The 13,898-nt window shown below is 46.1% G+C and overlaps 1 protein-coding gene across 1 annotated transcript; it reads left to right on the plus strand.

Annotated features, from left to right (window-relative positions):
• The first annotated feature begins 281 nt into the window (after positions 1–281).
• On the plus strand, positions 282–12,985 carry LOC133166191 (BMP/retinoic acid-inducible neural-specific protein 3-like). The gene is made up of 8 exons (XM_061296235.1): positions 282–657; positions 739–1,009; positions 5,175–5,377; positions 5,836–6,041; positions 7,169–7,274; positions 8,422–8,658; positions 9,894–10,116; positions 11,701–12,985. The coding sequence occupies exons 2-8, from the start codon at positions 771–773 to the stop codon at positions 12,827–12,829; spliced, it is 2,343 nt and encodes a 780-aa protein (XP_061152219.1). The 5' UTR covers positions 282–657; positions 739–770; the 3' UTR covers positions 12,830–12,985.
• The last annotated feature ends 913 nt before the right edge of the window (positions 12,986–13,898 follow it).

Consider the following 13,898-nt stretch of genomic DNA (forward strand, 5'->3'; position numbering starts at 1 on the left):
GCCTATTATAAGACTGGTTTCAACACATTTCAACGCCGGCGGAACTTGCTGTTATCCCAAATAATGAGGAGCAATCATGCCAAGGTGCTGTCGACGTATCGAAAGCATTCCTGATGATCCTCATCCGGCTGTCCTTACAACCGCAATCCACTGAGACTGTACACATCCCCCCCCCCCTCCTCACTGGCTCCGAGAAAAAGAGAGAGAGAGGGTGGCGTTGGGGGAAAAGTGGGGGGGGGGGGGGGGAAGAGAGAAAAAGCTCTCTGTGTCGGTCGGAGCAGCCGCTCATTCATACAGCAGAGGGAGGAAGAGGAGGAGGAAGAGGAGGAGGAGGAGAACAGCTGCTGCAGCAGTGCGTACGTAGAATTTTGCATGAAAATAGGAGGGGAGGTCAAAGTAAACAAAAACAGGAGCTTCGCTTCGTTCCTGCCATGCCTGGCGTGGGGATGAACCCGTCCATTGACTTTTTGGAATCAAGTGACTTGCGCTGGAGGGATGCGCCGATACTCAGGGGGAGGGAAGGGGGGGTCCATCCGTTGTGACAAAGTTGAGCCAGAGCGGGAATCAAGTTGAAAGAAAGCCCTTTGGACGTCTTTTCCAAATGCCAGCTTTCACTTCCTAACGAGTCCATCATTTGGTCTTCTTTTGCAAAGTCAGGTGAGTCATCGCAAAGACACTTTGATTGATTCTTTTGGAAAGGCGCAATTGTCAGCAAAGTATTCTGTTGGACCTTCCCAGCCCGGAGAGAATGAGGTGTCGTTGGGCGAAGCATGAGCCGTCAGGGAATCCGTCGTAAGCGGCTGTTTCCGCTGTGGAGCGGCGCCGCTCTCGGCCTCTGGCTCTTCTGCTGCTGCTGCCGGACCTCGCGGGCCGAGGGAGCCGCCGTCCCGTCGGGCGGCTCGCTCGCATGGCTTCTGTCGGATAAAGGACCCTTCCAGCAGTCGTTGGAGTTCACCGAGGCTGCGGAGAGGCACCAGCAAGGCTTCAGCACCCGATATAAGATCTACAGGTGAGATGCATTTCTCATCTCACCTAACACGCCGCTTGAAATGCAGGGTGGAATGAATCAGTGACGGCAGCTGCTGCCGTGGAGACGTGCTGAAAGGCTGCCCGCTCTCGGGCTCGCCCTGGCAGGTATCGCACCTGCCAACGCTGAGATTTGTGAAATGCAGTCTCGACATATTCAGACTGAAAAAGAGCAAGGAGAAATCTTCACTCGGGCTCCACGCTGTGCTCAGCTTGCTTGCGACAAAGTGGTGGAAATGCATTCAGGACGGGTTAGGGGCAATGTCCGGACTTTTTTGGTTGTTGCTGGCAAATCTCCAGCCTGCCCAAACCAAGTCTTCTGCGATTTGACCATTTTGCTTCCTTCGAATGGACTCGTGGCAGCTCATTTGTATCTTTAGGTTCCTTCCTGACTGTCTTCCATAATTAGCTAGAGTAGATATGAAATCATTGACAAGTGAGAAGAGACTGCATGGATACAGTTTGGAGTCTGTGGACAGAGGGCTCAATTAGCCAGTGAATTGTAAACAATGATATTGCATTATACACTATATTTTCTAATGCATTAGAAAAAAAAACCCACAGTATCCTCTCCCAAAAAGTCTGTAGTAGCTCCATCCTGACAAAAAGATCATTCAGAACATTTGAGGCTGCACGGCAGGTTCTCCATGATAGTCATGAGTTCTTGCAAATGACCAACAGTTTTTCTTCCTTCCTAGCCGAAGTAGCAAAAAGCGTCAGTGGTAATTTGTGCGCTGGGGGGGATGATGTGTTGTCTTGCATGAGAATGACTTGACGGCGGAAGGCTCTGTTCTTTCGTCTTTATTCCGCTACGACACCAACTGGCCTGCTACAAATCGCATGCATTTTGCCAAAATCGTTTCAACACATAACCGTCCATATCAATCCCCAGTTTGCCAGCACCAAAAAAAAGTCACTTCTTGACCACTTTTTGTGTGTGTGTATGTATCTAAATATATATATATATATATATATATATATATATATATATATATATATATTGTATTTAATTTATATTATGTATATACAATATAAATCATGTATTCATTAATTTACTATTATAATATATTATAATTTATTTATTATTATTTATTTTTATTTATTCATCTATTAAATTATATATATACATGTTTGAAAACTAGTCATCATACATCCCAGAGCCCTGCAAATGTTTTCCCTTGTAAATTAGGGATTAGAGGTGGCCGAAATCCAGATTTATGTCTATGGAATATGATGCATTCAGAGCGTCTCAGATGACACACAGCTTTTGAATACCCGCTTGGCAATCATCGGCGGATTTTTAAGTGCTGCTCTCATTATATGGTGCTTTTCAAAATGTCCTGAGTATGCTTTCTGAGCCACACGCAAATTATTTAACAGTGCAATCATTTTCTTCACCACAATTTTCTTTCATATTCCGCAAATGCACTGTGGTCCAGCCCGTTGCATGCCTGATTGAAATGACCGTCTCCTCAGCAAGATTTGCAAACGCCTCATAACGATTCTGATTATTTCAATCCGGGATGTTGCATGTAAATCAGGCTGGATAGTAGCTCTCCAGAACCGGACTTGGGTAGTTTGCTGCATTGTAAAAACACTTCAAATCATTTGAGAGAGAGAGACAGAGAGAGAAGCACTGTCTGGAATTATGATTGTGTGGTCTCCTCAAAGGTACTGTTTTGGTTCTATTGGCACTTCACTTTTACAGTTATACCTGGAACCGGTACCTCAGAGTCCAAATTATCCTTATGGACTCACTCCTTCAGTGTATATTTGACCCAAAGGGATAGATATGGATTTGGAGTGACCGAGTGTCCAATATGAAGCTGCCTTGGGGCCAACATTGCCTTGCCGCTCTTCCCACCTATAATTTACTGAGCCCGACGTGTTGTGCATCCAGCAGCGTGTGATTACGTTGTCTATTTGCTCTTTGGATGTTCTCACCTTTTCTCTGGCCAATGAGATGCTTTCACCACAATTGATTGTGCACAGTGCATGTGATCATCCGTCTGGATGGACTACATTGTATTAGCAATCTTTCCTCGTGTCCATCAGAAGTGGACAAAGAGCCTGTCCGTTCTTTAGGATGATTGGCCGTAATGGCGTACCCCGCACGTTGTCCCGGTTCCCCAATTATTTGTGTGCTGAGCAGCTTTCCTGACAATGATTGCCTCCCAGAAGGAGTCAGAGCCAGCAGCATTGCGGGATTGCAATAATGGACAAGAACAGGTTGGATTCGCTGACGTCGGTGTCTGCAAAGTGCATAATGAGACTTGTTTACTTGCAGCATTCCAACGTTTTCAAAGAATGCTCATCATCACACAAGTGGCAATCCCGGGGTGAATGCAGCGATGGAGGATGAGAGATTGCCTACTGGGATGTTTGTATCCCCGGGGTGGGAGGGGGAGGGGGGACTCGCGTAATCCCCAATTACATCCAACATGGCATGTTCGCTGATTCGACTCAATGAGGTCGGTTGATAGAGAAACACTGACTGGCGGGATGTTTGGACACAATCTTGTAAAAATGGTGTCGTTCGAGTTTAATGTATGGACGACGACATCGCCGAAGCAATTTCACTTTGACAGAGAGGCAGGAACGACTCAATGCCTGTCCTCCCGGTAAAATTGCGCTTCTTTTCGACCTGAATCAGCATTTATTTGGATTGACAATAACAATTGTGGGATTGCGGTGTCATTATGACACACAGTAAACGAATACGTCTTTGGAGTTGAACGCCAGCATTCTTCATTTTGACTCTCTCCGAACGTTTGTCCTGGATTTAGTTCACTTAAGTGCTCTTTAGCTGAATTTAACAAACCGTTTTATGTGCACAATATGAGTATCCTAAAGATAGGGTGGAGGGGTTTGGCTTGAGGTTTTTATGGGACTTTTTTCGATTTTGCTCTCGCTCGGAGGTACGTGCCGAAGGATCCGAGTGGAAGAAGTAAACAAGTGCCTCTGCAGTACTTGTCTCTAATTGGTATTTTGCTCATTCTGTGCGGGGGACACCTTCTTTCGGATTCCAGAAATGCCAAAGTCGGATTTGTCAATAAATCCAAGCTAACGCTTTGGCCTTGTTTCCCCCCCCCCCCGAAGATATAATTGTCCTCTGAGAACACGATCATGACATGTTCTTCGAATGACACTTTAACTAATTGGACTCTTTATCCGGATCGAAGTGGCTTTTATATATCTCCGAGCGAACAAACCATGATCTAATGATCATTTTGGAACATGTCCTTTCACGGCCAATCGATTTTCTTGCAAGCTTTCAAAGAGTGGTCCGCGGCACTCCATTAGAGATGTTCAGCCGTGATTTGTCCATGAGACAGACTAACAATTTGACTGGGTTGAGTTGTGACGCCGCGTTCTCACAATGGCAGCTGCACGTTGGAATCAGTGTTGAGCTGGAAAATGGAGGCAGGGTCTCACTTTTGATGCTGAAGGATGCCTACGTGCTAATTTACCAGCCCATGCTTGACTGCGGAGAAGTAAAACCCCAAGAAAATCAATCATTTTTCATTCAAAGGAGTTGAAAGGATTCAGGTTTGGAAAATAAGTCCGAGATCTGTTGCTTGAGAAACTCGACACAATTATCTCGTCTTCAAGTAAGCAGTATTTTACTTTGGGTTATTAAAACTTTGAAGCCATAGTTGACGCAAATGGAATCGGAACGTTATTGAAAATTGCACACCGGCTATGAAAGGAGTTAAAAGTTGACTTTTTCTTTGAACTAAAGTAACGAAATATATAGTGAGCTGCAGTCCACGTGGTGTTTTCCTTTTTAAAAGTCATGACCATTTGTTTTTGGTGCTCCGAGCACCGACTGTTGTGAGGTCCTTCTTGTTTCTGGAGGAAACTGAATTGTCTAAAATTTATTTAGGCTCTAAATAAAGGTATTATCTCACAGAAAAATCAATTAGTGAGTGGTGAGTGAGTGAGTTAAGACTCCCATCCAAACCTTTCAATTCGATTTTAATTGGGTTAGAATGATAGTGGCTCAGAATAATAAGAGGACCAATATCATAGAAAAGTATCAGCCAGCCACTGTGACCTCTGTAACATTGACTTCACCCAGTGACTAGGTGACAAATATCACAATAGGCTGCAGCCAACTACGTGTGTGTGTGTGTGTGTGTCTCCAGGGAGTTTGGTCGATGGAAGGTCAACAGCCTGGCGGTGGAGAAACGAGACAGTCTCGGTGGAGGTCGTGGTCTGACCGTGCCCCTCGACCCCGAATTCATGAACACCGTCCGCCAGCTGGGAAGACGGCCGACCCTGCACGCAATTACCCAGAGTCTAATAAAAAAATATGGCACCCATCTCCTCCTCGCCGCCACATTGGGAGGTACGGTGCAACGCACGGGCAAGCATTTCGGACATATATTTATATACTGTGCGGAGTAATGGTCGTTGATTTTTAGGTTTCTTCCCGAAGGTGTGTACATAGTCGTTTATCTTGACGTGCCCTGCAATGGTCCATGAGGATGGAGAGAGAGAAAAAGAATTTTCTTCATTTTAATTACATTTTGTAAAGACACATTATAATTTGGGCTACATCCGATTTTCCATTTCCATCGGCACCGCCAAATTTGATATAATGATAACAATGAAATGGCTGTGATTAATGATGATGAATAAATAATGTGTTCCTTTTCTCTGACTTTCCCTCCATTCATCCAAAGTGTCACTTCCTCCACAGCGCTTAATTACTACTTTTCAATCTAATATGAAGAGATGCTAACGAAGGGTGATTAGTGTCGCTCCCTCCGTCGACGCTAATGAAGCTCGTATTCTCGTCACCAGGAGAAGAATCCCTAACCATATTTGTGGACAAAAGGAAGCTGGGTCAGGAATCTCCGCCAGTGGCGACCGAGGGCAATAAAAGCGACAACGCCAGCGGGGTAATTACGCTAGAGGCGCTCCATCAGCTGGCGGCGTCCTACTTCACCGACAGAGAAAGCACCCTACGTAGACTTCACCACCTCCAGATCGCCTCTACTGCTATACGGGTGCGTTCAAAAAAGATGATAAATGCGTGTGCACTGTTAAATAGAATCGACATCTACCGTATTTTCCGCACTATAAGGCGCACTGGATTATAAGGTGCGCCTTCAATGAATGGCCCATTTTAAAACTTTGTCCATATATAGGATATATACATTTGGCCCGCGGGCTGGACTTTGGACACGCCTGCTGTAGTGGCTTGATATTGGTCCATATATAAGGCGCACCTGATTATAAGGCGCACCTGATTATAAGGCGCGCTGTCGGCTTTTGAGAAAATTGGAGGTTTTTAAGTGCGCCTTATAGTGCGGAAAATACGGTACGTTTATAGAGTGCGCCTGACACGAGGAAGCCATTTATTCTGCATTTCAAAGTCGTTCGATCCTTGCCATCCATTTCTCGCAAAATACCTCACTGTAATACTGAAGGCGATACTTCATTGTAGTATAATTCAAAGGATTATAAATGGTAGCCCCAAAGGAGAGTTTAAGAGGAGTGGACGAGCGCAGCCGTTTCAAGACCTCACGACGGAAACACCAATCATCCGTTTTAACATCGAAAGTAGCTATCAGAGAGAAGGCATACATCAGCCCGAGGCTAAAACGTTAGATGCTAAAGTGAATAGCTGCTGATGAAGACGAGTGCCACCCCACAAACATCTTGCGGTTATCTGTCGGTTTGATCGATTTGCAATATCATCCCGTTAATTCCCGACTAGACTGTTTTCCATTCAATGGAGAGTAGCAGATGAGAGGAGGGGGTGGGTGGGGGGTCGGGTTTAACAGAAGCCTCTATTGACGTCCTTTCATTCAAAAAGGTATAATGTTGGAAATGTCAGGAAGGATTTGCAAGTCGAGCATCTGCAAAATGAACATTTCTAGACTCAGCAGCGGGGTCAATTACTCGAGGAATGAAGTTAGGAGCGTTTGATGTTAGGTGGTCGGAGCAAAGTAGATTTCCCTTCGCTAATGCCTCTCTGAGGAGGCTTGTAAGTGCAAGACCTTCCTTAACAGTGTACTACTTGCATTCAAATGTGATTTGAGGTAGAAAAAGGGACTGTTGAAAGATCAAGTGACATAAGACAAGTTTCTTTAAGCACGTAGATATATATTTTTTTTCTATTTGGATGCAGGTCACAGAAACCAGGACCGGGCCACTTGGATGCAGCAACTATGACAATCTGGACACGGTCAGCTCGGTTCTGGTTCACAGTCCAGAAAATAAGGTTCAGCTACAAGGTAAGAAACGAGTCCATTGGACCTATTGTATAAATATATGTTCTATTTATTTATGAGGTTATATTGTAGCGTTTGTTGTGTATTTATTTTTCATTTCCCTTGTTGTTACCTGAGTAAATAAAGGTCCAGTAAAATCTAATAGAAAAAACTTATTAGAGGATTGGGTTGTTGAATGGAATATTTTTTATTGTTCCTGCAGTAACCCGTCAGACATGATGAGAAAAGTGAAAAATCGAAGCAGAATCGCCCGCAAAGACAAAACCGAATGGAGGATTGGAAATGCGTCGTAAATGGCAGCATGTCTCAGTAATTCCGCAGTAAATATGCTACCCGCGGACTGGAAGCAACACTAATTGGCTTATCCTAGCTCTCGGGAGTCTAGCTGGGAAATCATTCACAAGTGATTATTTCGTGTCCTGCGTCAGAAACAATAGTGCGTTAGGTGGCCCGTTGCAACTTGTCCAACTATCAGCGTTCCAGTTGCCTCGTTAGCAGTAAACAACTTAGGCATACAGCGACTTCCTCGCAAGCCGTTTGGCCCGATGCTACTTTTGTAAGCTGGCGGCGTTGTACCGTTCGGCTGCCAGTAGACCGCAATGATTTTGTTCGACATTGTTTTTCAGAGCTAAGTGGAAAGAACATTGCGTGCGTGAAATAATAAGTACATTCTCAACGCCCACTGGCTGATGTTCATCTTCCTGTTCAAGTCATGGTAAAACTGAAAAAGAAGCAATTTTATTCATTGTATACGAATCGGACCGTCGGAATTTTACAGGTCAACTCGTTCTCATTGTTGTGTATTGAAGAGATTCAGAGAACTCAACTGAAAGCAAATGTTTTCAAAGGTGCCTTAATGTCTGCCTTTTAAAAAGAGGAACATAAGTGTAGGTCATTAGTCATAGCAGGACATTTTTGCAAGAATCTCTTGGCGTCAAAATCAACTGCTGTAGCCATTTAACGAACTGAACAGCCAGGTCGATATTGGACTTAAATCGAGTCAAATCCATCAAGTCCGCTGTGCAATTAGTTTGTCACCGCTGTCCTGCCATTTGTTGACGATAATTATAAAGCAGTGGCCTGATTCTCTCATCTTTGGCAAGGGCACTCTAATAATTGCCTTGGTCCTGCTGCCTTTCACGCTCGGCAGGGCTGCAGGTCGTCCTCCCCGGCTACTTGCGGAGCCACTTCATCCAGGCGGCTCTCGACTACATCGGCTGTAAATCCCAGGGTCGTTTTATGTGCCGAAACAACGAATGCTGGTGTGAGTGCAGGGTGGAATTCCCACAGTGCAACTGCCCTCACGCTGACCTGGACACTCTGGAAAACAACCTTGTGCGCATTAGAGAGGCCTGGAGGCGGAGCAACTTGGAGTTTGAAGCATCCGGTGAGTCGGAGGTCGTGATTTATCGTTGCCCTTAGAAGTCATTTGGAAATGTCAGCGAGCGTGACTCGCGCAATCAACAAGCTCCGGCGGGAGTAGCGCCGCTTGAAATGCTTCTGAACTTTGGGCCCTTGTTCTCGGAAAGACTCTGCCGTCGCGTTTGAAGGCTAACACGAACAGAACAGCCGCGTCTTGTTCTCGTTCAAAATTTTTGCCTGGCTGTCAAGTGTTGCCACTTTAAATCAAATGATCTGTCACTCAAAGTGTCAGATCTCAGCGTGCGGCTCTTGGGCCAAGATGGAGTGGAAAAGAAGGTCACTCAAAGATCGTTTTAATCTAGGGTTGATTTGAGTAATGACTTCAATAATGGACCACCGTATTTTTCGGACTCTAAGAAAATAAAAAATACATTTTCATCAAATCAAATCAATACATGTTCTCGTGAGAGCCCGCCTTGTTATCCAGTGCGCCTTATAGTCGGGAAAATACGGTAATTCATGACCACTGCAGCTAAAACGTGACTTGTCAGCAGGTGTTGTAAACGTACCTGTAACAGTGTCCCACTCGCTAATTGATTGTGTGACCTCTACTAAGAAGCTAGCTTGTCCTCATTTTCCCACGTGTAACTCCCCACCGCTTTGCACGCGGCAAATTGGCTGGCGCACAAATAAACGGTCCAGCGATCAAACAAAGCACGCCTGGCGTCCTAGGACCTAATAATGTAATATTGTATCATTTTGAAACAAAGCTATCGTGACTATAAACACAACATTACCGTGCCTGATTGGATTAGCGGCCTCAACTGGCATTTAGTGAGCAAAATACCCAGAGGTTTGCACAAAATCTGATTTAATCTGTTCTGGGGCATGAATAAAATGGCCTCCACTAAAAATCAAGGTTATCCCATCCCTTGAGTAGGAAGGAAAAACACTTTAAAGGATTGCTTGGGATTTTAGGCAGAATGCTGCTTTGCAAATGCAGCTCACAAGTCGCCATTTTCTTGCTTGGGTGACGTTCATTCACTGTATACGGGTTCGAAAGTCTCTTTTTGTTCCCTAACAATTCAGAATAACAGACTTGTAAATAAATAGTCCCGCTCGTCCGACTAATACCGAAAAATTCCTCGAGCTATTTGCTTTTCAATGAGGAGCGTATAGGGTATTTTCGTTCAGATTGTTATTTTCTGGATAATACCCAAGCAGCAAATTTTGCCCCTTGGTGCTCTTCTGTCCTTCCAGAGGAATTCCAAAGCTTTGTTGGAAAGCTGCCGACGCATTACGCTGTAAACACATCTGTTGTGGAGCACTTATGGAGGACAGATGCCAGCCTGCTCCAACGCTACAGGCAACTCGAGACCATCAACCAGCGGCTCTTCACCAAAGCTCGTCGCACCATCAACAAGCTCTTCAGCCTCAGCAAGAGGTGCAGTAAACAGCCCGAAATCGTCCTGCAGAGGCCGAGGTGAGATGCATAATGAAATAAGTGGCAACCGCAAGCCATAGAAAAAAATCTGTTTGTTTTGATTAATTGCATTTTCGAAAAGGTTTAACCTTGTGCGTGTATATCCGCTGCAAAAATATCTTCTAATTGGAAGCTCCTGCAGTGAGAGCTCCTTGGGACTCCACAGAAGCTTCAAGTGCCTGCTTGCTGCTCATCACTGACATTTTTTCACCCGCTTAATGCTGCTAACGATGAAAAACATGCCGTTGTCAGAAGCCATTTGCTTTCTGAATCGTCATTTTTCAACATTTGGGCCACTGACATGGAATGGGGAGGCTTTGTCTTCCGTCTGCCAATATTCAATGTTTCAATCAGGATGGAAACTTTCAATTTCTGCCTCTGACATACCGTATTTCCTGCACTATAAGGCGCACCGGATTATAAGGCGCACCGGATTATAAAGCGCAATGAATGGCCCATTTTAAAACTTTGGCCATATATAAGATATGTATATACATTTGGCCTGCGGGCCGGACTCTGGACACGCCTTTTTTTTAGGTGCGCTTTATAGTGTGGAGAATACGGTACTTCATACTTGCTTCTAATGACTATCGCGTTGAGCTTCCTGATTTGGCAAACCTGCCAAATCCCGGAAGCTCAAGAGTAGATTTCCGGGGACCTCCCCAAATTTTGTCCGAAGCCCAAAACTAATGGCGACACTTGCAGCATCAGCTGTCCAAACGCGCCGTATACTTTCTTTCCGTGCCAGCCACCATTCGTCATTATCTGCAAGCTCGTCAACGCTGTAAAAGCACTCCGAGTAGGTTCAAGTTTGAAAGGTGCTCTATAAAAGGAGTCCATTTACTGTTTACTGCGTTTTTTCAAGAATCGCAGTTTTGGCCGTTGCTATCCATTACCGCTTTTTTTTTTTGCTTCAGCTGCTGTTTCAGCATAGATCCACCCGGATGTTGGACTATAGCAGATTGTCACAGCCACCGTTGGCTGCTACTTGTAGGAGGGACATTCGTAAAATTACACAACCTTGGCCCGCTAGCTCACTAGTCAAATTTAGACACTGCCTCCTCAGTCTGAAATCCAATTAGACTTGTTTATTACACACTCACTGCTGGTAAAATAAAATAAGACCATATTGGTTTCGGGTCAGTAGGTACAGCTGTTTCTTTTATTGTTTGTGTCTCTGTGAAACATTTACGGCTTTATTAAATTTCCCCATGTGCTTACAAATTATATTGTAAATAGATGTTTTTTTTTCTTATGTGAAGTATGCATCATGTCGTAATATAGTAAACGCATTAAGGGTAATTGGAGGTGCCCAACTGTTGTCTCCCTTGAATTCAATCTTTTGGAATTCAATCAAAATGATTGCCTTTATTCATCAAATGGTGAACTGTATGATTGTAATCAGGAGAAATAAAAAAATAAATCAAAGGCACACCCATTACTCTGTCTCATATCCATGTTTACGAGATATAAGAGCAGAGACGATGGTCCTTGTAATTTAAGTGAGGTGTCCTCATGGTTCTCTTGAAAAAGAAAAATCCTCAATGGCGAGTTGATGTAAAAGTGGCTGTGATTGTCTCCTAGGTCTCTTCACTTCTGGCTGAGCTACACCCTCTCCATCCTGTACTGCAGCGAGAACAACCAAGTGGGCGTCTACAACGACGAGAGCGCTCGATGTTCCTGCCCTTATAGCCAGCCGCCGTGCCAAGGGCTCATCCCGTGCTCCACGGGTGACGGAGCCCGCTGTTCGTCTTGCTCGGCCGAGAACCGCACGCGCTGCTCCGGTTGCAATCCCGGCTTCACCCTCAACCAGGGAGTCTGCAGGCACGCCGTGCCAGACCCTACGGACCCTTATTTGGGTTTGGAGAGCGATCGGGACTTCCACGACGTGGAGCTTCGCTACCTCCTCCAGAGACGCGATCCGCGTATCACTCTGCACGCCGTGTTCGTAAGCAACGACGTGCGGATAAACACTTGGTTCGACCCGTCGTGGAGGAAGCGAATGCTGCTGACCCTGAAGAGCAACCGGGTTAAATCCAGCCGAGTTCACATGCTCCTTGGACTGGCCTTGCAGTTTTGTCTGAGCAGGAACAGCAGCCTGGAGCCGGCTTTTTCGCTCTTTGTCAACCCTTTCGGGGGCAGCCATTCGGAGAGCTGGACCATGCCTATAGGACAACACGGCTATCCCGACTGGGAGCGGACCAAATTGGACATTCCCTTGGACTGCTATAACTGGACCTTGTCTCTCGGGAACAGGCAAAAGAGCTTTTTTGAGACGGTGCATTTTTACTTGAGAAGCCGTATCAAGGAGGGCACGTCAACGGGACCCAAGAACGCTTCGGCGGACTACGACCCGGTGGAGGCGACCGAGCCGCCCAACAGCGTGGGTTATATGAAAGTGAACAGCATGCAGCTGTTTGGCTACAGCATGCACTTTGACCCTGAGGCGATCCAGGACTTGATCCTGCAGATCGACTACCCGTACACTCAGGGATCGCAGGACTCGGCTCTGTTGCAGCTGGTGGAGCTGCGCTACAGGGTCAACCGGCTCTCGCCTCCCGGGGCCCCCCACGTGGACCTTTTCGCCTGTCTGCTCCGCCACCGACTTAAACTCTCCGGTGCGGACGTGAGCAGGATCCTCACCGCCCTGCAGACGTTCAGCGCCAGGCAACCGAGCTACGTGGAGTACGAGGCCACCAAACTCTGTAGCTAATGGCGCTTTGGTTTTCTATCTTCTTGCCGCATACACTCCGGGCTTGCATCCTCTTTCAGCCGGGTCCATTTGTTGTCAAGTGAATGGTCCATTCTCGGAGGCTTTGTTGTACATAAGCTGTTCTGCGATTCAAATCACCGCTAATGTCAATGTAGTTTTATGAATAAAAGATGTTGAAATCTTCTGTTTCAACTGCTATGCTTCTCGTTGGTATTAACTAGCCACGGACAACAAGCGCGACTCAATCGATTCCACGCATAGCACACGGGAGGGATTCGATCCAATTCGACGGACACGTTGCGCACAAACGAGGACTGCCCGGGACCGTGAAGACCGGTGAAGAAAGTGATCCGCAGTTGCCATGGGAATGACAAAGAAACTTCTGCCATTTACTTTCTTGCTGTTGAATTGAAATGCTACCTTGAACGGCAATTAAAACAGACAGGGCTAACGTTGAGAGAAGCTCTGACCGTTTCTTACGTAACATCACGGGATGAGCAGACCCCCCCACCCCCCCGCCGGAACGCCGCAGGTGTGTGTGGGCCGTTGTTGTTGTTCTAGCCCATCTGGAGCCTCAAAACACAAGGTCTCCATTCTGCTTTTAGGGACTCGCCTTGGCACAGATGGCTGAGTATATAGTTGGAGAGAGGAAGGCTTGCTTGGAATTAGCCCTCCTCTCCTCTGATCCACCGCCGTCCCTGACTGCCATTCACACTTAGCGTGATAGATGAGCTCGCTCGGCAGTGAGACATGACCGGCATCAAACAGCAGCACTCAGCCATCGGTGACGAGGAAAAGACCCATCCGAGGGACGAGAACCTCTCGGACCAAAAGGGAAATTCGCTTCAGCGCCCCGGGGGATGTCGGTACAGGAGCCGCCGGCATCCAGCGCGGCTTTGATTCAAATCTGAAGACAAAGTCGACGCTTCATCAAGATTCCCCCAACATGCTACGCCGCAGATTAAAGCTCGTGTGGTATTACTCGCACGGAATACAAAGAGGTTTGTATGCATTCCGATTTCAGAGGAGCCAAAAAGTTCATGGAATGACTTCACAGAGGAGATGCAGT

Source organism: Syngnathus typhle, linkage group LG13 (assembly GCF_033458585.1).
Source record: "Syngnathus typhle isolate RoL2023-S1 ecotype Sweden linkage group LG13, RoL_Styp_1.0, whole genome shotgun sequence".
In the NCBI taxonomy this organism is placed as follows: Eukaryota; Metazoa; Chordata; class Actinopteri; order Syngnathiformes; family Syngnathidae; genus Syngnathus; species Syngnathus typhle.